Source organism: Balaenoptera ricei, chromosome 8 (genome assembly GCF_028023285.1).
Source record: "Balaenoptera ricei isolate mBalRic1 chromosome 8, mBalRic1.hap2, whole genome shotgun sequence".
In the NCBI taxonomy this organism is placed as follows: domain Eukaryota; kingdom Metazoa; phylum Chordata; class Mammalia; order Artiodactyla; family Balaenopteridae; genus Balaenoptera; species Balaenoptera ricei.
In genome coordinates this window covers 80,783,719-80,809,556 of record NC_082646.1, presented here as the reverse complement: position 1 = coordinate 80,809,556, position 25,838 = coordinate 80,783,719, and the positions used below count along the sequence as shown (strand labels likewise).

The 25,838-nt window shown below is 37.7% G+C and overlaps 1 protein-coding gene and 1 pseudogene across 2 annotated transcripts in view; one reads left to right on the top strand and one right to left on the bottom strand.

Annotated features, from left to right (window-relative positions):
• LUZP2 (leucine zipper protein 2) overlaps positions 1-25,838 on the bottom strand; it is a 425,211-nt gene that overhangs the window by 9,902 nt on the left and 389,471 nt on the right. For both annotated transcript variants that reach the window (XM_059929605.1, XM_059929606.1), the window contains exon 10: positions 9,626-9,718. In XM_059929605.1, coding sequence (XP_059785588.1) covers positions 9,626-9,718 — 93 coding nt within the window. The remainder of the gene's footprint in view (positions 1-9,625; positions 9,719-25,838) is intronic.
• On the top strand, positions 20,105-20,559 carry LOC132369899 (SUZ domain-containing protein 1-like; annotated as a pseudogene).

Sequence of the window (25,838 nt, the reverse complement as noted above, 5' to 3'; positions counted from 1 at the left end):
TATATGAAATCTAACAAAACAAAATAAACCCATAGAAACAGAGCAGATGGGTAGTTGTCAGGGGCATGAGGGGGGATTGGGAAAGTAGGTGAAGGTGGTCAAAGGGTACAAACTTCCAATTATAAGATGGATAAGTTCTGGGAATATAATGTACACCTTGGTGACTATAGTTAACAATACTGTATTGTATATTTGAAAGTTACTGAGAGAGTAGATTTTAAATGTTCTCACCACACACACACAAATTAACTGTGTAAGATGATGGATGTGTTAACTAACCTTATTATGGTTATCATTTCACAATATATAGATATAGAATATCACTACTTTGTGTACCTTAACCTTACATAGTGTAATGTGTCAATTATATTTTAATAAACTGGGAAGAAATTAGAAGTATTATAAAAGCAAGAAAAATACACAGTCTGAGGAGATAAAAAAGTAATAAAGCCAGACTCAGAAATGGCAAATGTTTTGGAAGTATCAGACTGGGAGTTTAAAAATAACTGTGGCTGATATGCTAAGGGCTCTAGGGGGAAAAGTGGACAAAATGCATGAACAAATGGGTAATATAAGCATAAGATGGAAAAATCTAAGGATCAAATGGAAATGCTAAAAATAAAGCAAAAAAAAAAAAAAAAAACCCCACTGTAACAGAAATGAAGACTGCCTTTGAGGAGCTCATCAATATTCTGGACATTGCCCACTGAAAAAAATCAGTGAACTTGAAGACAGGTTGATAGAAAGGTACCAAACAGATGCAAAGATAAAAGGGTTTAAACAATGGACAGAATGTCCAGAATTGTAAAACAATTAGAAAACCTGCAATGTAGAGGTAATGGAAATACTAGAAGGATAAGAAAATAACAGAGGACATATTTGAAGTAAGATTGATGAGAGTTCCCCAAAGGTAATGACAGAACTCAATCACAAATCCTGGAAGATTAGAAAAACAAAATTACATCTAGGCATGTCATCAAACTGCAGAAAACCACAGAGACATATTGAAAGAATCAAAAGGTGAAAACTTAACGACAGAGAAATAAGGATAGGAATTACTTCAGACTTCTACTTAAAAACAATTTAAGCAAGAAAAGATTGAAGTGAAATATTTAGTGTTAAAAAAATTGAAATATTATCCAGTAAAATTATCCTTCAAATGTGAAGAAAAAATAAAGATCTCAGAAAAACAAAAACTGAGGGAATTTGTCACCAGTATACCTGCCTTTCAAGAAAAGTTAAAAGTTCTTCAGACAGGAGGAAATGATATAGTTCAGAAACCCTGATCTACAAAAAGAGAGGAAGAGTGTTCTAGAAGGAATAAGTGGAGGTAAAATAATGTTTTTATTTATCTTGGTCTTAACTGATGAAACGGATAACAGTCTGTTCAAAATGACAATAGCAACAATGTATTTGTAATTACAGCTTATGGTTAAGTGAAATGAATGACAGCAATGTTATAATAGAGGAACTGGAAATACTCTATATATACTCTCTATAAAAGGTTCTTTCACAATCCATGAAAGATGTGATAAATCCAAAACAGTTACAAATTATGGCAGACATCAATCCAACTATATCAATATTCACTTTAAATGTGAAGGGTCTAAGTATATCAATAAAAGACAGGGATTGTAAGAGGGGATAAGAGAAGAGCACACAACTAGATGTTGTATATAAGAAACCAACTTTAAATATAAGGACACAGGTTGATTAAAAGTTAAGGAACTCAGAAAGATAGTCCATGCTAATCAAAAGAAAGTTGGAGTAGCCATATTAATTTTAGACAAAGCCAACTTCAGACCAAGAAAAATATCAGGGATAAAGAGGGACATTTGTATAATAATACAGGGACCAATTCTACAAAAATATATAACAATTCTTAACATGAATGCACCTAACAACAGAATGTCAAGATACATGAGTCAAAAACTGATAGAACTGCAAGGAGAAATAGACCAAACCACTATTATAGATTAAGGCTTCAACACTCTATATCAATAGTGGACATATCAAGCAGGGAGAAAACCTCTAAGAATATAGTTGATCTGAACAACAGTGCAGATAAAACGGATCTAATTGACATTTATAGAACACTTCATCAAAGAAGAGGAGAATACACATTCTTCTCAAAGTCACATGGAACATTTACCAAGATAGACTGCATTCTGGGCCATAAAATACATTTGAACAAGTGTAGAGTATGCCATCAGACTGCAATGGAACTAAACTAGAAATAAATTACAGAAAGATGGCTGGTTGCTATATGGAACTCTCTGAACTATTGCTCAATTACTCTGTAAATCTAAAACTGTACTAAAAAACCTTAATTACTTTTTAAAAGACACCATTAAGAAAATGAAAAGACAAGAAATATATGGAGAGAAATGTTTTCAAATCATATATTTGGTAAAGGATCTATATCCAGAATATATAAGGAATCTTACTACTCAACACTGAGAAGACAAACAACCCAGCAGAGCATGGGGAAACTATTAGAATAGAAATTTCACCAAAGAAAATATATGACTTGCTAATAAGTATATACAAATATGCTCAAATTATTAACCATTAGGGAATTAACAATTAAGCCTGCAATGAAATTTGACTTCACACTCACTAGAATTTGCTTTTTAAGCAAAAATTCAGACAGTAACAAGTGGTGTCAAAGATGTAGAGAAAATAAAACTCTCATACACTCCCAATTAGGATGTAAAATGGTGCAGCCACTTTGGAAAAGTTTGTCTGCTTCTTAACCAGTTAAGGAATAATTTACCATATCCCATGCTACTTCTGGGTATCTACTCAAGAAAAATAAAACATATGTCCACACAAAGATGTTTATGTAAATGTTCATGGTATCATTATTCATAATAGCCAAAAAGTAGAAAAAATCAAAAAGTTATCAGCTGGTGAATGGATAAAGAAAATGTGGTAAAACCATACAATGGATTCTATTCAGAATAAAAAGGAACAAACTACTGATACATATTATAATATGGATGAACCTTAAAGTCATTATGCTATATACAAGGAGCAAGATGCAAAATATCACACACTATATGATCAATTTATATAAAATTTATAGAAAAGGCAAATCTATACTGATAGAAACTAGGTTAGTGACTGTCTTTATAGAGATTAACTGTAAAAAAAAGGCATGGGGGATCTTATTAGAAAGATAGAAATGTTCTAAAACTGGACTGTGGTAATGGTTACACAACTCAGTAAATTAAATGAATAATTGAAATATATAGTTAAAATGTGTGATTTTTACAGCATGCAAATGACATGCTTTTAAAAACTGTCATATTTTTCACAAATAATTAGCTCCAACGTGCATTTTTGTCCATTCTAGTTTTTAAGAGAGCATGAACCTCTTCTGTTCAGAAGTAAATAAACAAAAATTAACTTAAAATTTCTCCTGTAGTAGTTAATTTTGTTTGAGAATAACAATATAATTGCTCCAGTCAGCCAACATGAAAATTGGGGTTCATATTAGACTTCATCCTTATTCCTGTGTCTTTGCTTGAACACAAAGTCCTGTGGATTTCTCTTTTTGATATTCTGTTTATATCATGCTCTCAGTTATTTGTTATTGGCTTCATTCAGGTCCCTATTTTATCTTACTTTTATTATTTAAAAAATTTTCTCATTTAGTAGTTTCTACATTTTTGAATTTCATAGAGCAGAAAAACATTTAAAAAAAAAGAAATGGGAATAAATTTGCCAACTATTAATTTTGTCAAGTAAGGGCACTAAAGTAAAAATTTAACTCAACAACTACCATCTACTTTCTCTCTGTAGAAAACTAAGTAACACTGCTTAATCTCTGATTAAAGAAAAAAGTCTTTTATAAAAAACCTGATGCCAATATTTCAAAATACATAAAATATAAATATGGAAAAATGATTGTATTAGGTTGTCCAGGGAAACAGAACTAATAGAATATATACATAGATATTTAAGAGGAGATTTTTTTATGGGAATTTGCTCATGTGATTATGGAAGATGAGACATGCCATGATATGCCCTCTGTAATCTGGAGAACCAGGAAAGCTGGTGGCATAATTCAGTCCAAGTCCAAAGGGCTGCGAATCAGGGGAGCTGATGGTGTAACTCCCAACCTGAGGCCAAAGGCCTGAGAACTGGGGTGGGTGGTCTGCTGGTATTAAGTCCTGGAGTTGGAAGGCCCCAGAAGCAAGACCTCTGATGTCTGAGGGCAGAAGAAGGTATATATCCCAGCTCAAAGAGAGAGAGAATTTGTACTTCCTCAATCTTTTCGTTCTATTTGGACCTTCATGGGATTAGATGATGCCTGCCATATTTATGAGGGAAGATCTTTTCTTAGTCTAATGATTCAAATGCTAATCTCTTCTGGAAACACCCTGTCAGACATACTCAGAAAAAATGTTTTACCAGCTCTCTGGGCATCCCTTAGCTCAGTCATTTTGACACATAAAGTTAATCATCACAAATCCACCTCTTATCAACTTGGCACTTCTATGCATCTTTTAACCATACTCAATCTCCAAATAAAGACAATAAGACTATACTTCTGCCTAACATGATAAAACTATCCTTCCTACAACAGAAAATGCACCAATCCCTTTATCAGAAGAGGAGGTACATTTATTTTGTTTTTTCTTTATGAAATTATGTTTTGATATCTTATTTGGATATTCGATTAAAGCAACCCAAACTGGAGCTTGAGTCTCCAGTTTGTTAGAGTCAAGTTGAAGCTATTTTCACATTGCTGTATTGAAACGGAAGCAATGCATTTCATGCTATTTAACACAAATCAGAATATTTTGGGTGAATTTAGACAAGCTGAGTAACAGTAGTTCTCATAAATCCAAAGATCCTCCCACTTTTTCCTGTAAGGTGGAGGAAGTCATCAGAATTATTCTCTTATTATTGGGGAATGCTAGAAAGGAACTATAGAGCTCTCCATGCTTAAGGTTAATTACACTCTGAGAACTATAGCTTGGGGAGATAATGGTCCACTAGCTCTCTCAAGGGAAGGCTTAGTTATGGATAAAATCACACATTAGCTTCCTGATCAATTTCACAGTCCTACATCCGTGCTTCTCTTATATATGGCTGCATAATAAACAAAGGGTTCTGGGATGGACCCCCTCTACCTACTAGCAAAAGTCACATCGTACTACCATTACAGAGCCTTATTTAGGCATTGCTGTCTTTAAATGCAAATATAACAGAGTTTGAGAAGCAGAAACTCTATTACTAAACAACACTCTAAAGGTATTATGTGTTATCTAAACCAATGTTTTTCAAATTAAGAATCACCTGGGTTGGGAAGAGTGTTGTCAAGTCCACGTTAAAAAATGGTTACCCTGGGCTTCCCTGGTGGTGCAGTGGTTGAGAATCTGCCTGCCAATGCAGGGGATGCGGGTTCGAGCCCTGGTCTGGGAAGATCCCACATGCCGCGGAGCAACTGGGCCCGTGAGCCACAACTGCTGAGCCTGCGCGTCTGGAGCCTGTGCTCCGCAACAAGAGAGGCCGCGACGGTGAGAGGCCCGTGCACCGCGATGAAGAGTGGCCCCCCACTTGCCACAACTAGAGAAAGCCCTCGCACAGAAACGAAGACCCAACGCAGCCAAAAATAAATAAATAAATAAATTAATTAATTTTTTTAAAAAAAGAAAAATAAATGGTTACCCTTAGTCCTATTTATTTAGAACTTATTGAAGAACTTCTCAAATTCTTAATTTTTAAAAGCTCCTTACATGATTTTAATAATCATGTACATGTGAAACACATTTTTTTTAGTAAAACTGGCCTGCACATTAGAATCACCTGGAGAAGTTAAAAAATAAATACAACCAATGTCTAGACTCCACATACTAAGATGCTGAGTCAATTTTTCTTTTTTTTTAAATTAATTTTTATTGGATTATAGTTGCTTTACAATGTTGTGTTAGTTTCTACTGTACAGCAAAGTGAATCAGCTATATGTATACATATATCCCCTCTTTTTTGGGTTTCCTTCCCATTTAGGTCACCACAGAGCACTGAGTAGGGTTCCCTGTGCTATATAGTAGGTTCTCAATAGTTATCTATTTTATACATAGTATTAATAGTGTATATATGTCAACCCCAATCTCCCAATTCATCCCACCCCCCCTTCCCCCCTTGGTAACCATATGTTTGTTCTCTACGTCTGTGTCTCTATTTCTGCTTTGCAAATAAGATCATCTATACCATTTTTCTACATTCTACATATGTGTTAACATACAATATTTGTTTTTCTCTTTCTGACTTACTTCACTCTGTATGACACTCTCTAGGTCCATCCACGTCTCTACAAATGACTCAATTTCTTTCCTTTTTATAGCTGAGTAATATTCCACTGTATATATGTACCACATCTTCCTTATCTCTTCCTCTCCTGATGGACATTTAGGTTGCTTCCATGTCCTGGCTATTGTAAATAGAGCTGCAATGAACACTGTGGTACATGACTTTTTGAATTATGGTTTTCTCTGGGTATATGCCCAGTAGTGGGATTGCTGGGTCATATGGTAATTCTATTTTTAGTTTTTTAAGGAACCTCCATACTGTTCTCCATAGTGGCTGTATCAATTTACATTCCCACCAACAGTGCAAGAGGGTTCCCTTTTCTACACACCCTCTCCAGCATTTACTGTTTGTAGATTTTTTTTTTAAAGATTTTATTGATTGATTGATTGATTGATTGATTGCTATGTTGGGTCTTCGTTTCTGTGCTAGGGCCTTCTCTAGTTGTGGCAAGCGGGGGCCACTCTTCATCACGGTGCGTGGGCCTCTCACTATCGTGGCCTCTCTTGTTGCGGAGCACAGGCTCCAGACGCGCAGGCTGAGTAGTTGTGGCTCACGGGCCTAGTTGCTCCGCGGCATGTGGGATCCTCCCAGACCAGGGCTCGAACCCGTGTCCCCTGCATTAGCAGGCAGACTCTCAACCACTGCACCACCAGGGAAGCCTGTTTGTAGATTTTTTGATGATGGCCATTCTAACCAGTGTGAAGTGATACCTCATTGTAGTTTTCATTTGCATTTCTCTAATTAGTGATGTTGGCATCCTTTCATGTGTTTGTTGGCAATCTGTATATCTTCTTTGGAGAAATGTCTATTTAGGTCTTCTGCCCATTTTTTGATTGGGTCGTTTGTTTTTTTGATGTTGAGCTGCATAAGCTGTTTGTATATTTTGGAGATTAATCCTTTGTCAGTTGCTTCATTTGCAAATATTTTCTTCCATTCTGAGGGTTGTCTTTTCGTCTTGTTTATGGTTTCCTTTGCTGTGCAAAGGCTTTTAAGTTTATTTAGGTTCCATTTGTTTATTTTTGTTTTTATTTTCATTACTCTAGGAGGTGGGTCAAAAAAGATCTTGCTGTGATTTATGTCAAAGAGTGTTCTATGTTTTCCTCTAAGAATTTTATAGTGTCTGGTCTTACATTTAGGTCTTTAATCCATTTTTAGTTTATTTTTGTGTGTGGTGTTAGGGAGTGTTCTAATTCCTTTCTTTTTGAGTCAGTTTTTCTGAGGTTGGTCCTGGTCATCAGTATTTTCTAAAAGCCCTCCATGTGATACTACAGTGAGGACAGGGCTAACAACTACTGATGTAGAATTGGAAAACTGATGTTCACAGCAATCTGATTAATTCCTACTGCTTACACCTGGCTTATCTCATTCACTTTTATTACTCTCTTGGCCTTTACATGTAACTGAGTCTACAGCCTATAAATATTGAGCACTCTCTGCACTAGAAAGTGTAGCTGCTTGGAAGTAGAGATTTCAAAGACTAAAACCTAGGGAACTGAAATCAGGTTAGAGAGAGAGCGTTCATGCTGGTACAGGTGGAGGCAGCTTTTTGAAGGGACCCAGATCGGGGCCTCCACCAAGGTAGCAGATGCTTATGGGACTTATTGAAGGGAGAGGAGCAGCTAGTGACAAGGAAGGACAACAAAAGTAGAAAGAGAGTGCAACAAACATACAACAAAATAATAATTTATGCCTCTCTCTTGACAAGAAAAGTAGACCAAAATATTGCTTTGGGGAATCTTAGCAAAGCGTATAGAACTTTTCAGGTTTGCCTTCAGTGGGACTATTTTGTTTGTTTGTTAAGTTTGATGAAGTCCTGGTTCTTTGTCCTTTCAGATGTTTTGGCCACCTCATGACATGAATGATTTGCTCAAGGCACTGATACACCAGTACAAGGGCAGGAAAAAAGCAACTGAATTCCTCCTAATCCAAGGGCTCAAAGCAGGACATTGAAGGATCAAGCCTGAGAACTACCCATAAGGGTGCAGGCCAGAAGCTTCCAAGATTCTTATTTATTTTTAATTTTTAAAAATTGAGATATAATTGACATGTAACATTGTATTAGTTTTAGGTGTACAACATAATGATTTGATATACATATATACTGCAAAATGATTTTTTGGTAGTTTTAGGAAAGTATATCAAGAAACAAGGGCACTCTCCTTAAAATTAACCCAATGGTCTTATCATTTAACTGGACATAAACATTTGAAAATCTTAACTATATCCCTAATTCAAACCAAACTCCTTAGCTTGGGAATCCAGTGCCCCTCCCACTTAAGTCCCAAATTATCTTCTTAGGCAACATCCCACCATTTTCTGTATGCTACTCTCTACTTATATTATTCAGATGTTTTCTTGTCTCTGCACATTCACTCACACTGTCAGAAACCTATCTGTTCTTCAAACTACAGCAAAAATGTTCCTTCCTGCCCCAAACTTCTTGACTTCTTCCTTCCTTGGAAGTAAATTGCAGAATATTTTATTTCTACTTCTCACTAACCTTATATTCTAAATTGTATGGTTTTGGAACATGCTTCAATATACAAAGATGTGAAGGCAAAATTGTTGAGAAATTTATATTTCTAAATTTACTTTGGCAGTCAATAGAGGAAAAAGAGATTGACTTGTTTAACTTATGTTTCTATTCTGCCTTATTTCCTTTGCTATCACCTGATTTCTTTTCCATCATGAATAGTTTCAGCAGATAATTGCCATTTTGTCAACTAGATTGAAGCCTAGCTTTGAATCTATTAAATACAGCTGTTGGCATTTGCTGTTCCTCAAGCCCAGACATGATAGATCTGTTATCGTGTCAAAGTTCCAGAACTAAAATTTCATTTCACTTATTACAAGTGAAAGCACAGAGTACAAGTTCCATATTTCCTATTATCATTTGAAGGGTAAGAATCTCCCTTCCTCTAATGTAATGTCTCTATAATGCAGGGTTTATTTGCTTCTTGGGGAGAATATTATTGAATCACATTCTTTGTTTGGAGTTCTGTTTGTTTGTGTTTGTTTTTAACATTTTAATAGCTTTCTGTCATGTGATTGTGGGAATGACCCCCTTACCTCTCTAGCAAGTCAAGTTCATAGTACCCCTAATTGTCTGATTACATTTCCTAGTGGAACACCTACATGATTCATATCTATCTGTATTTTCAAATTTAAAAGTACACTGTTTAGATAGTAGATATTACATATAAATAGAAAGTTTCATGGTGGCATAAACTAGGGTTGTTAAAATGCTTATGTCCTTGTTTTCATGTTGAATGTTGTTAAAAACATTTTAAATTAATCTTACAATTTGAGTATCGCACTCAGGGGTACTCAGATATTCTTCCTTTGTAGTCTCAACTTGAGAGCTCTCATGGGCTTCAGAAGTGGTTTGTTGAGCCTTGAGAGAGAAAGAGAGAGAACATTAAAAAAGAGAGAAATAGATTCAACAGAGAGATCCTAGGACTATTGTAAAACATGATACAATGGCAACATCACACTCAAAGAAAAAGAATAAAATGAAAATTTATATATATCAGAGATCTTAAAAACTGTACCTTAAATATTAACTGTGAAATTAAATAATTTCTATTCAATTTTATATTAGTGCTGTCCAATGGGATTATTTTCCCACTGGAAACATTAATTTCTTGCATAATAAGCTTTTATTTTAAGGATCCTGGTTCCTCAAAAAAACAGGAATCCTATCGTTTCTCTTTATTTTAAACCCCAGTATATCTGGGAAATAATAAGCACACATCTTGTTTTTTTAATAGGAAATAAGATGTTTTCTAACATCTCACTGTGATTTACAAAAGAGAATTATATTCACTCCAATGCTTCACTAACCAAGTACTGTTTTATATCTCCAGAAACCGTAAATATTATTATAAATTTCTCTGTGCTACTTTCTACACAGAAATGCCAATGCACACGATCCAAGTTAGGTCTTTGGAACCTTCATTCTTGAAATTAAATACTTACTAGATTAAAAAGAGGCCTTAAATAGGTACATTAGTTCCAGTAGGGTGACTTGTCCAAGTTGTTTCTACAATGAGACACTTCTTATGGTTCACATTCCCAGTCTTCTGAAGCACCCTCTGTTTCTGCCCATTCCCAGCTTTGTTACTTCTGTCTTCTCCTGGATAGTATGAGCTCCTGATATTCTATCATTAAAGCTCCTTCATTTAATTTGGTAAGGGTCAATGTTGATTGCTTGTAATCACAGAGACTTGAATGATACTGGGAGTCAATCAATAAAATAAAACTGACAGTACAACATAAGGGCTGAGATAGAGGTTTGCCATTGAAACCAACAGGAGGGAAACTTAACCCAGCTAGGTAAGCTGTAAAAAATAACACCAAGTTCACCAATGATGGAGATTACATTTTAAAGTAGGTATTCAATATCTTCCTTAAAATATAAATATGCCCATATTGATAAATGTTAATGTTTGCTTAATTATATTTTCTAATGCAAATATTGTGTATTTATGAAAATGCTCCCAGATTTTGGTGGTGAGACTTAGGTAAGAAATATGTGCAGAATAAAAGGTTTTATTTATCTGTTTATCTATCATCTATCTATCTATCTATCTATCTACCTATCATCTATCTATTTTTGTAGGCGTTTGCTATTTTGGACAAAATATAAAGGGGACTTCATTTACAATTAAGGTCAGAAAGAGCAGGGGGAAAAGAATGACAGTGAAACTTTACTCCTCCATAAGTTTGCCAAAGGCTACCCTTGTGCTCATATATTAAGCGACTGGGGTGCCTGGTTTGTCAATTTCTATATCTATTTACGAAAGGTATCTCAACTCTGCTTCAGGAAAAAAAATTACATATATTAATTACTTTTAACAACTGGAGGAAATTATACATCACTTCACCAATGTGAGCAACAACGCATGAAAAAGTTAAATTACTTTAAATACAAAACCTTAGTATTTAATTGCAGAACTGGTTGCATTAAGTGTAATACATGCAATCCTTAATGTAAGCATTTGCTATCAGTGAAATGGCTCCTTTTATTTTATTTTAATTTTTATTTATTTATTTTTGGCTGCGTTGGGTCTTCATTGCTGTGTGCGGGCTTTCTCTAGTTGTGGCGAGCGGGGGCTACTCTTCCTTGCGGTGTGCGGGCTTCGCCTTGCGGTGGTTTCTCTTGTTGCTGAGCACAGGCTCCAGGCACATGGGCTTCAGCAGTTGTGGCTCCTGGGCTCTAGAGTAAAGGCTCAGTAGTTGTGGCACACGAGCTTAGCTGCTCTGCGGCATGTGGGATCTTCCCAGATCAGGGCTTGAACCTGTGTCCCCTGCATTGGCAGGTGGATTGTTAACCACTGCGCCACCAGGGAAGCCCCAATGGCTCCTTTTAGAAAGAAGCCTTATTGAGTCTGATGAATTAACAAAGAATGGGAACTGATTTTGGGGAACGATAACGTATTTTGGAGTTAAAGAAATGTGAATTCTGGTTCTGGATTAGCACATAAATAAATAAGGGCCTTAGACAATGTATACAACTTTGGAGGACCTCAGTTTTCTGCTGCCCTGCTAAATTAGGTCAAGAACCCCTAAACTGCAGTATGTTTTTTGTCAGTTTTTTTAATTTGTTTGTTTGTTGTTTAGGGTAGTTTTAGGTTCACAGCAAAATTGATAGGAAGGTACAGAGATTGTCCATAAAGCCCCACCTCTCACACAAGCATAGCCTCCCCCATTATCAACATCACTCACCAGCGTGGTACAAATGTTATCAAGGATGAACCTACATTAACACATCATAATCACCCAGTGTCCATGGTTTATGTTAGGATTCACTCTTGGGCGAAATTCTATAGGTTTGGACAAATGTATAATAACACATATCCATCTTTATGTTATCATACATAGTATTTTCATTGCCCTAAAAATCCTCTGTGATCTGCCTATTCATCCCTACCCTTCCCACCCCTGGCAACCACTGGTCTTTTAATTTTCTCCATAGTTTTTCCTTTTCTAAAATATCCACAGTTGGACTCATACAGTATGTAGCGATTTCAGATAGGCTTTTTTCATGTAGTAATGTGCATTTAAGGTCCCTGCATGTCTTTCTATGGCTTGATAGCTCATAGCTCTTTATTGTTGATTAATATTTCATTGTCTTGACGTATCACAGTCCAGGAATAGATGGATTTACTGGTGAATTCTATCCAACAATTAAAGTGGAATTAATTAATATCTATCTTCTCAAACTCTTCCAAGAAATAGAAGAGGAGAGAACACTTCCAAACTCATTTTATGAGTCTAGCATTACCCTAATACTAAAACCAGAGAAGGATACCATGAGAAAAGAAAATTGTAGGCCAATACTCTTCGTGGACATGGGTGCAAAAATTCTCAACAAATCTTAGCAAACCAAATTCAACAAGACACTAAATGTTTCAGGCACCAGGAACAAGTAGGATTTCTTCCAGGGATGCAAGGATGGTTCAACATTCAGAAAACAATCAATGTGATACACAATATTAACAAAATGAAGGATAAAATCACACAATCATTTCAGCGGACAGGAACAGCACATGAAAAAATTCAATATGCATTTACGATAAAAATTCTTAATGTGGGTATAGAGGGAATATACCTCAACATAATGAAGGTCATATGTGACAAGCCCACAGCTAACGTCATACTCAATTGTGAAAAGTTGAAAAAGTTTCCTCAGAGATCAAGAACAGACAAGGATGTCAACTCTCTTCACTTTTATTCAACACAGTATTGGAAGTCCTAGCCAGAGCAATTAGGCAGAAAAAAGAAATAAAAGTTATCCAAATTGGAAAGGAAGACATAAAACCGTCACTATTTGTAGATGATGTAATATTATATACAGAAAACCCTAAACTCAAAAAACCATTAGAACTAATAAACAAATTCAGTAAAGTTGAAGGATGCAAAAACAATGTACAAAAATCTTTTGTTTCTATACACTAATAACAAATAATTAGAAACAGAAATTAAGAAAAAATCCTATTTACAATTGCATCAAAAATAATAAAATGCCTAGGAATAAATGTAAACAAGGAGTTAAAAGGCCTGTACACTGAAATGTAAGACAATAATAATAAAACTGCAGAAGACGTAATTAAATAGAAAGATATTCTGTGCCCATGGATTGGAGGAATTAATTGTTAAAATGCTTATACTACCTAAATCAATCTACAGATTCAGTGCAATCCATGTGAAAATTCTAAGGTATTTTTAAGGTAAGAATGAAACTGTACCACTCTCTTACATCATACACAAAAATTAATTCAAAATGGATTAAAGACTTGAATGCAAGAGCTGAGACCATAAAACTCCTAAAAGAAAACTTAGGTGGTAGACTCCTTGACTTAGATCTTGGTGAAGATATTTTGGATCTGACACCAAAGCAAAGGCAACAAAGGCAAAAATAAATAAGTGGGACTACGTCAAACAAAAAGGCTTCTGCACAGCAAAGGAAACCATGGACAAAATGAAAATGCAGCCCACTGAATGGGAGAAAGTATTAGCAAATCACATATCTGATAAAGTATTAATAAACAAAATATATAAAGAACTCATACAACTCAATAGCAAAACACCAAAACAAAACAAAACAAACAATCTAATTACAAGATGGGCCAAAGATCTGAACAGACATTTTCCCAAAGAAGACATACAGGTGGCCAACAGGTACATGAAAAGATGCTCAACATCACTAATTATCAGGGAAATGCAAAGCAAAACCACAATGAGATGTCACCTCATACCTGTTAGAATGGCTATTATCAAAAAGACAAGAAATAACAAGTGCTGGTGAAGATGTGGGAAAAGGGGACTCTTGTGTGCTGTTGATGGGAATGTAAAATGGTGCAGCCACTATGGAAAACAATATGGATGTTTCTAAAAAATTTTAAAATAGAACTGCAATATGATACAGCAATTCCACCTCTGGGTATTTATCCAAAGAAGATAAAAACACTAACTTGAAAAGATATATGCAGCCCCATCAACCTAAGTGTACATCAATGGATGCACTGATAAAGAAAGTGTGGTATATATGTACATACACTATAGAATATTATTCAGCCACAAAAATAATGAAATTTTGCCATTTGGAATAACATGAATGGACCTTGAGGGTATTATGCTAAATGAAACAAGCAGGCAGAGAAAGACAAATACTGTATTATCTCACTTTAAAAAAATACAGAAAAAGAAAATAAGTTCATAATTACAGAAAACAGATTGGTGGTTGCCAGAGGTAGGGTTTGGGGCATAGTGGGTGAAATGATGAAGCGGGCCATATCTCCCTAGTAATGAGGACCAAAAAGATGAATGAAGTGATTGAAATTGTTATTTTCTTTTGTTGACTTAATTTAATTATCAGGGGTCCTGACCAGTAAATGAGATCATGAGCATTTTAAAGGCAAGAACAATACCTTTTCCATCTCTATAACTTCTCAAAACTAGTATCAAGGTGGACTAAAGGAAGATGTTTGATATTATCTAAAAGATTAGAAACATCACAGAACTCTTTAGATGAGGTCTCATCTGAACTCTGTGAGGCTCTGGAATAAAGAATAAAGAAACTAAGACTTTGGAATAAAGAAACTAAGACTTTGGAGTAAAGAAACTAAGACTCTGAGAGGTCCCCTGAGTCACCAAAATCAAATAGGTAGAGCCAGTGATTCAACCCAAGCTGTCAGATTCCGATTTCTTTGTTCATCCATCTCCATCTTGATACCTCTCTACTAGGTGTGATAGTGGTTGACAGGATTTGTCACCATTTACTACAAGCCCCCACTTCACTCTCAAATTGTATAACTTCCCGCAGGGGCTCTCGTTTTTGTATTATGAGATACTGGTAAAAAGAAAGAGGACAGCTATAGAGTATTCTTGGCCTTAGGGTCTAGTTTTCTAAAATATGCTTTAACTTCATTAAAGTGTGCTTTTTGACCAAGTAAGTAATTGCTTTAAGAAAATTAAAAAAAAAATAATGGATGTAAAAGTTACGCTCTACTTGAAGAATACAAATACCCATATGTGTTAATTAAATTAAATCTGCTAAATACATCACTTTATTTTCCTACATCTTCTTTAATTTTGGCCTACTAAAAATCTCTGATGGTTTTATACATTTACAGGTTGTTGACAGATCAAATCATCAGGAGGGGTGGCGTGCTTATCATCCAATCATGATCTTCCCAGACTCATTCCTTCTTTAACTTTAATTCATGTACATAGAATGAGACAAAGTTAGTGACCAGAAATATTGTCTGTAATGATAATTAAACATATTTTGGGAGAAGATGGCCCAGAGTGTTAAACAAACAAACAAAAAATGTTGAAAGGACAATGCTTTCTCCTTGCTCTATCTCCCTCTCTATCCTGAAGGTAAGATAATATGGTACAATACACACACCCACATAGACAGAGCTTAGAAATTTATAAACAGTAAAAATCTAGCATAGGAATTGTGCATGAATACACGGCTAGCATCAGTAATATTGATAATGCCCCAAACATGTTTTTATGTTGGTTGGTGGACTTATGTGTGTTTGTTTTATTATTATGTACACAACTTAGGTAAACACATAAAATAATTAAATGTTATGTCAGTTACGAAATATATCTGTTGATGTGGTAATCGTTCATACTTTGTTAACATAACATGGTTTACACAACATTATGCACAGTATCATCCTGTTCTGCGAAAGTGTATTAAAATGAGTATGTACTAAGCAAAGTTTATGAGAGAAAGTATGTGAGATTTTTTTTTTTTCCTACTTGGAGGAATTATGGTGTTGTTCTATGCTGTTTTTAAATCTTTGGCTGTTTTCTGTTTATATTTTCCTGAAATAGCATAGACTATTTCTAAAATAAGAATAACATGCTAAAAAATATAAAATATTATATGTAAGAGCAAGATTTATCCTAGTCAAAAGAATTTTAAGCAATATGATGGAGGAATTGAGGCTAGAAACTAGACTTGAGGACGGTCTTATAGAATCAGATTTTGACATAAGGAAAAGAGGAATTTGGGAAGAGGATTTAGACCTCAGAAAAGGTAAAAAGGAGAGAGTTCTAAAACAAAATGAGGTTTGTGAGAATTAAAAATAGTACATGAACATGCTTCAAGGCGAAACTTTCAAAAGTGGAAAAATAAGTTATGTCAAGTAGTTGATGGATTTGACCCCCAGATTGAGGAGTTTAGACTTTATCCACTAAGTAACGGAGAACTTAGGTGGTAAATAAACAATAATACTTAACACCTTGACAACCTTAGATGGAATTACTCATAGGGTTGGTGCTTGTTAACTTCAGTCATTGCCACACAATTCAGTTAACTTTGTGTACATACATACACACACATTTTTATATACTATAAAATAACACCTATGGAGATTGAGAAGAAAAAGTTTTCATGGGTATTTCTAAACTTAATTTCTAAATAACACAGTTGGTAATGAATTATGAAGTAAATGTAATGTAAATAATAGCAAATGTTGTTTATTCAAGAGAATTATTCTAAATTAATCATGAGAAATAGAATATTAGTGTTTCCAAAGTGTTTTGAATATGAATACTGCTCTACTAAACTGAATTACTAATTACTTGACAAGTAATAAATGTCTATTAATATTTCAAAATGACACAAATCTTTGTTTATATCAGAAAGAATTGTTTAACAATAATTTATTTTCTGAATAATTTCCAAAGAATAATCAGTAAATATGTTGCTTATGCCCTGTGGTATTGCTGACAACTTTCAGATCCCAGAATAAGTCAGGAACCTGATTATCACATATATGGATGTATGTGGCCCATATGCACAAAGAGGACGATTTGAGAATGGGTTGGAAGAGTGCATGGATATGGTGTGATTAAAATTTGGATCAAGGAAGTTAATTTAGGTGGGAGTAAACACTTACTGGTTTAAAAAGTTGAAATAACTAAAGTAAGAAAAAAGTCCTGTTTGCTTTTTTCCTTTCTTTCTTTCTTTGTGGGGGAGGTGCATGACAATAATAGTTTATATTTATAGAGTCCTTGCCACGTGTCAGAAAAATCAGTTTATATTTATAGAGTCCTTGCCACGTGTCAGAAAAATCAGTTTATATTTATAGAGTCCTTGCCACGTGTCAGAAAAATCTAAGTATGTGCATTGTGTCTCAATAACTAACCATGTTACCTTTTAAGAATGAAGAAACTACAATTCACAGTTTAAGAAACTTGCCCAAATACAACAAGCAAGCAAATGGTAGACGTCACTCAAATATTCACTCCTTAATGATAGTGAATTCTAATATAAGGCCACTTTAAAGATTAGGGGAAAAAATCGATATTTTGGGTCAATAAGCTTAATTTTTTAACCTACATTCTTATAAACTGCTTTCTAAATAAAGCATCTCTGAAACATCTTAGAAAGGACAGTATTCACAATTCATCTCCAGAGATTAAATGGTTTGTAATTACTAAACTTTAATCAATCAATTCCCCTGAGTATACTGAGACTTTCCTGTTAAATGTATTCCCTTTCATCTCATTTTAATGGAAACAAAAAGAAGCTAAAAATGCCCAGATAACCCTCAACTTCTCAGTCTAAACTCAATTTTGTAACTTTATAAAAATAACCTTTAGAACAGGCTTCTTAAACTGATGTCCACTGATATTAAATTATAGGTATTGTTTTCTGTGGACAGAGTCCATTGCTTTTATAAAATTATTAAAAAGTCTGCAAAATCCCAATGATTAAGGACAACTGATGTAAAGTACATCCCTTCATAAAATAAGCATTTGCCACAACACTTATACACACTCTCTTCCTTTTTAAGCTAGTAAAAAGTATGTCATTCATTTATTCAAAAACTACTTATTGGGTGACCATGACGTGGCCAGAATATGGCAGACCACAAAACAGATGTGGTTCCTGCGCTCATGGAACACCCAGTCTGGTGGAAGAACCGCGTGTAAAACAAGTACTTCCAGGAAACTTTAATTAAATACAATGTGGATAATGATTATGAGAGGAGATTTTAGATTGCTTTGAGGGAATAGCACACAATAGGGTGAGCTGACCCACCTGGAGGGTCAGGTAAGCTTTCCTGAAGAAGTGTTCTTGTAAATGAGACCTGGAGGATGAGCAGTGCCTCCCCAGGTAAAGAGGCCAGGGTGCCTTCCAGATGAAAGGATCAGAATCGGCACGGGACTGAGGAAGGAGGACACTTTCTAACTTTAAGGAACCAAAAGGAAGCAGTATGCCTGGGGAAAGGTGAAAATAGTGAAACATCCGGTTAGAGTACAGGGCATGGATGTCTCAATGTCTGCCTAATTCTACCTCTCAACTTTGATTTTCAGCTCTACCCACAAAGTCAGCCACATTATATATAGTTACCTCTTTTCTCCCCGCCTCCATTCCACACAGATTCCCTATATTCCCCTATGTTGCATCCTCCAAAATGCTGACAGAGCAAAGTAATAAAGGACAAAGCTGAAACAGATCATGCTGACCTTCCTCGGTTGGCTCTCTTCTATGTTCAGGTTAACATGAAAATTCCTGGGTCTGGAAATAGAAGCTCCTTCAAAAATCTGCTCTTTAACCCTTTAACCTCTTTCTAAACATGCCCATTTTCTCTCTCTCTCTCCTTCCCTCCCTCCCTTCTTCTCTCTCTCTCTCCTTCTCTCTCTCTGAGTATGTGTGTGTATGTCTCTCCTTCTGAGTATGTGTGTCTCTTTCTCCATCCATTCTCTTTCTCTTCCCTCTCACATGTGTATGTGCGTGCACACACACCACACACACACACGCATGGGTTCACAGACAGTGTTTTCATGTTTTCCATTATTCATAACAGTTCCTCTCCTGGCTCTGTCCCTCTGCCATGGTTATTTCTTCTACTTTCCCCCAAATCATTTTCATTATAAATTCCCACTTATTTTTGAAAACATAATTTGAATATAACCTGCACTAAAGAGTCTTCCCAAAATCTCTCATGGAAGATAAAAATTTTCTTCACCCTCCGTCCTTCCATAAGATTTTTTCCATGGATGTATTTTCGTTTTGATTTTTGACGCATTTAATTATCTGTCTCCCTTATTATGCTGAGAACTCCATATCAGTTAGAAATCATTTAGTTATGAGTTACATAATCCTTAACCAAAAATAGCTTAAACTCTAAGGGCTTATTATCTAGCATAAGAAATCCCAAAGTAGAGGATTTCTAATCTGGTTAATTCTGTAATTCAGTAATGTCACCATGATCCAGTAGCTTTTCCTCTTTCTGCTGTGCTGTTTTCAGAATGCCCTCGTATAATTACAAAATGGTTAGAGAAGTTCTAATTTAATAACTTTCCAAATTATCTTTTTGGCTATATACTACCATATGCCTATTACATATTTTACCTATTGTAGATGGTAGAAGTCCAATCAATAGAATAATCTTAAAAGTATTGAATTAGACCACAAGAGAAATCATTTATTCATAAAGTCCTAAAATATGATAGGGATATGCAAGGCTTCAAAAATTCTCAGTATTCATATGAAGATATAATGTTTGTGCTAAAGAAGTGGAGAAGTAAATAATGTTTGCAGGTGATTAAACGTAGAATCAAAACTGAAGCATTTGATAATAGCAGAATCCATTCGTTGGTATATACACCATTACCAGGAAAATATCTCTACAGAGATGACAACAGAAAGATGTGATTAGTGAAACATGAAAGGATGCAACAAAGAGTGATTCTTCTAATCAAGAAGAATGGAGTTTTGCGGGGAGGAGGTTAAAGCGGCAAGATGGAAGATGAGGAGGTCGCTGAGAGGTGGGAGGAGGCGGCAGACAGCGGGGAAATCGACAGACGGTTGGACAAAAGACTGAAGATCACACAAAAGGGGAGGAGATCCAGATCTCCTCCCAAAGTGCCCATTGTGATTCAGCACGATAGCCTTCCCACGGGGCCCCTCCACAGATTCGCATCCTCAAGAGGCCCACCAGCAACGGTGTGGTCAGCTGCCCCACCTCCACCAGCAGGCCAGCCCTTCTCGTCCAGCCCCTAGCGCCGCGGGAGGCAGAGTTCGCGGAGGCCCCGAAGCGGATCCCGGGCGGTGCCAGCCCGGAGGAGGCGCCAGAGCAGCCCATCCTCGACAGGCCAAGCAGGATCTCCCAACCCGGAGACAGCAGGCAGCCTAACAGTGTGACCAGACCGCCTTTGGGTCCTGATGGGCCGCAAGGCTTCACAGAGCGCAGATAAATGCGGGCAGGAAAGGATGCCGCTGCCGCCGTCACCACCTCCTGGGTCGTCCGCTGCGGGTCGCACTGCCGTGGCAGACGGCTTGACTTGAGAAGGGGGAACGACCTGACTCACTTGCACTGAGATCCCCTTTGCTCCGCCCATTTGTGACCTTGAACCCCATGCACTGTGACCTCCCTTCCCCCCCTTCCCACTGTGATTGGCATGTCTACAAGGGCTGTCCCAAGTCAATGGGAAGGGAAAGGGGTGGGGGTAGAGGAGGGTTGGGGGGACCCACCGAGGACTCAGAGTAGAGTCAGACAGTGCCACTTGGCTGCTTGGGGTGAAGCCAGTGCCAGCAATAACAGTTTATCATGCTCATTAATTTGGGATTTCAAAACACAAATGAGAACTCCCGTCCACCCACCCTCAAGTGCATGTCTTCCTCACTTACAAGCAAGTTCCGTTTGAAAATATCCTTTTTTTTTTCTTTCCTTCCTATTTTTGTTTGTTTATACAAATATTTGATTTGCAAAACAAAGTACATGGGAGGGGTTTTAGCAGTTTAATGAATTTTTAATTGAGAAAGGGTAGTTTGGTAGTCTACTTAAAAATGTTTCTGGGCAATTCACTAGAAACATTAACCGATAGGATTTTGGTGAGCTTAGCTTCTGTATTCCTACTGCTGCCCAGAAAAGGGGCAGGGCTCTGCAGGTCCTAGGACAGATGAGCACCTCATGCCTATACCTCCCTCCCCCCAGCTAAGTCCCAGAGCATCTGGGCCCTACCTGGAGACTGGGCTAGCTCTATAGGCTCAGAGAGCCTGGGGAGGGTGCCAACCCCTCACCTCTGGTATTTTGGGAGATAGGGAAAGTGAACAGACTTCCCCTTCCAAAACCCATCAGGGTGGTTCCCTACCAGCGGGGCTTACTACTTCTAGAAGAGGGCAGGGAGTGAGGCTGCACTCCCCGGCTTTAGGAGTGAGGCTGCGAGCCTTGCTCGGTATTTTGCTGTCAGCACAAGGAAAGCCAGGAGAGAGTCTGACTCCAGGACACTGAGCCCTCTGCCGAGTGTGGTCAGAAGGCAGGTGGGTCTTCCCACTCCAGCAAGTCTTAGAACTCTCAGGGGTCTGTGGAGCGCCATCTCTGTTGATGGCATCAACTCGGTAACTCCACCCGGTACATTTCCCTTGTGAAATCAATACCTTGGGAGCAGACCATTCTGAATAACATTTGGGGAAAGACAAGCTGTGCATTGCAAAGATTGGTAATGACAGACTGGTTCCCCATAGGCCTAGGTTCCCCTCGACCCCTTTTTCCAGAGCAAGGGCCTGGAATGAAGGCAGTTTCCCCTCTGCCTTTGGAGCCTGGAGATTTGCTTTGGCTCTTTGAGGTGGAAGAGGCTTAAGGGGCCCTGCCCAGAGCAGCTGTGTGTGTAAAATCTGGCCCCTCTCAGGCTCTCTAATCTCTTCCGTTGCACTTCGTCTTTTGTCCATCAGCCAGCCAGATGGCCTCCTTGCTCAGCAGATGAGTTTTGGAGTGGTTGGTGTGACATTTGTGATTAGGGCAGCTCGCGGTGGCCAAGGTGGCAAGCTAGGTCTTGCAGGCTCGCTCCACCTTTGGTTTGCTGGCTCTCAGCCTTGCCCAGTGGGGATGTCAGCCGGGCCCAGCAAGCCTTGGCCCACTACATCTTCCCATCAGGAGGAAAGGTCAGCTGTCAGTTGAGTCAGCAACTAGTCCATAGCACAGGCTTATAACTGTGTGAAGCCAGGATATTGTCCGTGAGCAGAGCTGGAACAAAGCTTCAGGCAGTAAGAACCCGCAGAATGTTGCATGGTGCCCACGTGCTGTTCTGAGGGGAAATGACCTCCAGGAGTGGGCAAGGGAGAAGGTTGCCGCTGTCTTTACAGTTCCACTGCCCTCACCAAGTTTCCGCATTCTAAACGGATAGTGTCCATCCCTCATGTAATAGTGGTTTCTGGCCCAAGATGAGACTATCTTTTTCAGCTGGAGAAGGTACAGAGGTAGCCCAGGTGGGAAGGCCAGAGTGCTGATTGCTCAGCTGTCGGAACCACCTGTTCTTGCTCCCCTCCTCTAGTGGGAGCCAAGGGAAGGCTGGCTGATGGGTGTCTGTGGATCAAGGATGTGGTAGGGACTGATGCTCTCACCTCCCTCCGGCCAAAGATGGGGCTCTGCCAGCTGTGTGCCTGCCACCACCCACCAGCTGTCATGTCCTGGCTTCCCAGATGGAGAGGTGACAGGCAAAATGTTAAAAAGAGAGAAATGAAAACAGGAAACTATTGTGTTGGGGGGAGGTGGGAGGGGAGATGAGAGAATGGTTTGGATTTTGTGTGTGTGTTTGTGGTTTTTTTGGGGGGGTAGTTGTAACTTTCCTTAAGTGCCTTTTTTTTAAATTTTTTAAAAGTAAGCTGCAGGCTTTGGCTTGGAAAACCCCAGGGGAGTGGGGGGCAGAAACCTGAGGCTGCTGCCCCTTTATCTGCCTTCACGGTACTGTCCCCTTCCCCCAGCTCCACCCTGACCCCGTGAGCCAGGCCTCAGACCTTCCAGCTAACCACTTCCCATGAGCCACCACTCTGATGTCAGCCTATTACCAAAGGAGCTGGGGGTCTGGGCCTGGTCACCAACCCTTCTCCGCCCGCTCAATCAGGGTGCTCCCCACCTGCAGGCAGGAGGCAACACCCTATCTGCTACCATCAGCCCCTTCCAGAGCCCACTGCCCCACCCCGCCCTGTCTAGCCCAGCCATACCCTGCTCTGCCCAATCTGGGGATGCTCTGCCCAGGGATGGGCCGGCAGGGCTGCCCCAGCCTCACTGGTAGGCAGAGACTCTGGAAAACTCTGGGGTCTTGTTTTTGGCCATGTGATCCCAGGGGTGCACATGGGCCCCTTGGGTATCTGAAGAGAAGGGCATGGGAGGGAGGGCCGCACCCTGGCAGTCCTGCTCCGCTGGTCTAGCGGGCAGCTGCCCACCCTACCACCCCGCACCACGGGCTCCTGAGTCGGCAGATTAAGCATTTTATAAATTGTACTTTAAATACATGCTTTAAACTTGTCAAAAAAAAAAAAAGAAAAAGAAGAATGGAATTTTGTTCTAAAAACCTCATATTCAGCTTCAGAAAATGGAGTGTCTGAAAATAGACTGAGTATAGCTGGTTTCACTGGAGGAAAATATGATCAATTAAAAATGGGGAGATGAATGATCATATTTTATTAGGAAATCACAAATGGAAAAATATTTTTGGACCTTTCTGTTTAAAAATTCTCAGAAAATGACTAGTCACATTAGACAGAGCATATGGTATTAAAGAAAGTAATTGTCTCCTTAGTAAAGAACCTTTTGTGGTGGTTGCTCCTTTCTGTGCCCATCATTGTAAGGTTACTGTTGAGCCATTCCCATTTTTATACATAAAAATGTTAGACTTCAGAAAACACATTGGATCTTCAAAAGGGTCTGGAGCCTTGATCACATGATTGCTGCAGTTCACAGATGGCTGTTAACATAGGTGGAAGCTACAAATACCCTCAAACCTTATGAGGCTTTAAATATTATTCTACAAAACCACATTCCAAAATGTGAAAATCTGAAGTCATTTTTAAGAAGGTAAAGTATGTGACACCAAAATATACCATTCTGCTCACATTTCTTCCTCTGACAGTAGCCTTAAGGAACCTCAGAAATCAGGCCTCCATAATGTCAGCTTCAAAGGTACGCCTGATAAAACTTTAAGCTCAATAACTTGTTGGATAATCATTTGCTCCGCAAACAATCATTTATCACCTACTCTATCGGTTAGTGGAAGGCGTGAATGAGGAAGGAAGGAGGACATACAAATGAACAAACAGGATCTCGGTCTTTACAGAATCTATTATTATGGTGGAGTATAAAACAGATTTTTATCTAAATGTCACTTGTATGTTGGAAAAAATCAGAAATAAGGAGATACATGGATCAACTGCAGTGTATATCTACAAGGAAATAATGTATAAAATAATTCAAATGAATTTTGCAATGAATTTTAAAGAAATGCATTACATCACTCATAAAATGTTAACCAACTGTGTCACCTTCCCTGAACAACTTAATATCTCTGTTCTTCAGTTTACTCATATGAAAAATGAGGATAATTCTGTATGATGGCGGATCCATGTCATGATACAACTTTCAGAACAAATAGAATTTATAATACCAAGACTAAACCCTAATGTACACTGTGGACTTTGGGTGATTAAGATGTGTTAATGCAGGTTTATCAGCTGTAACAAATGTACCACTCTGGTGGGGGATGTTAATAATGGAGGAGGCCGTGGGCGTTAGGAGAGAGGATAAGTGGGGACTCTTATACTTTCTGCTTAAATTTGCTGTGAACCTAAAACTGCTCTGAAAAACAAAGTCTATTTAAAATGAAAAAAAAAATTATAGTATTGAATTATAACCTAAAATCTAAAATAGATATCCATGAGTTCATGCTGATATAAATAAATGACTGAATCAATAAGTAGATGGACAAATAAATAGAAAGGACAAATATTTTTTACAGAAGAATTCTCAGTAACATATTAGACACTCTCCTCTTCAGTAGGTGGAGAATATGCTTCCCTTGAGTGTAGGCTGAAATTAGTGATTCACTTCCAAAGAATAAGGTATGGAAAAGGACAAATACTAGCGTTGTGGAGAAATCTGGCAGGCACCATCTTAACCAAGCAATGAGGGTTAACATCACCAATAATGTCATATATCCCTGGTATGATGATAAGAACACCGTGCCTCTGTGATATTATTCACAAAAATCCATAACCCCAGTCTAAGTACAAAAACACATCAGACAGACCCACATTGGGGGACATTCTATAAAATATCTGACCACTAGTCCTCAAAAGTGTCAAGGACATGAAATACAAGGAATGAAAAACTGTCAGACAAGAGAAGACTGAGACATGATGACTGAATGCAATGTGTTGCCCTGAATTGGATCCTGGAACAGAACAAGACATTAGTAGAAAAGCTGGTGAAACCCAAGTTAGGTCTGTAGTTTGGTAACAGTATTATACCATTGCCAGTTTCTTAGTTTTGATAAATACGTCACAGCTATGTTAAGATGTTAACATTAAGGGATGTAAAGGATATACAGGAACTCTCTGTACTATTTTCTTAATGTTTTTTTAAGTCTAAAGTTATTTCAAAAGAAAAAAAAACATTTTAATGAGGATAATAAAAAGCCTTCCTTCTAGAGACTTGTGAGGATTAAATAAGTTCATATGGGTATAGCACAACTCAATAAAA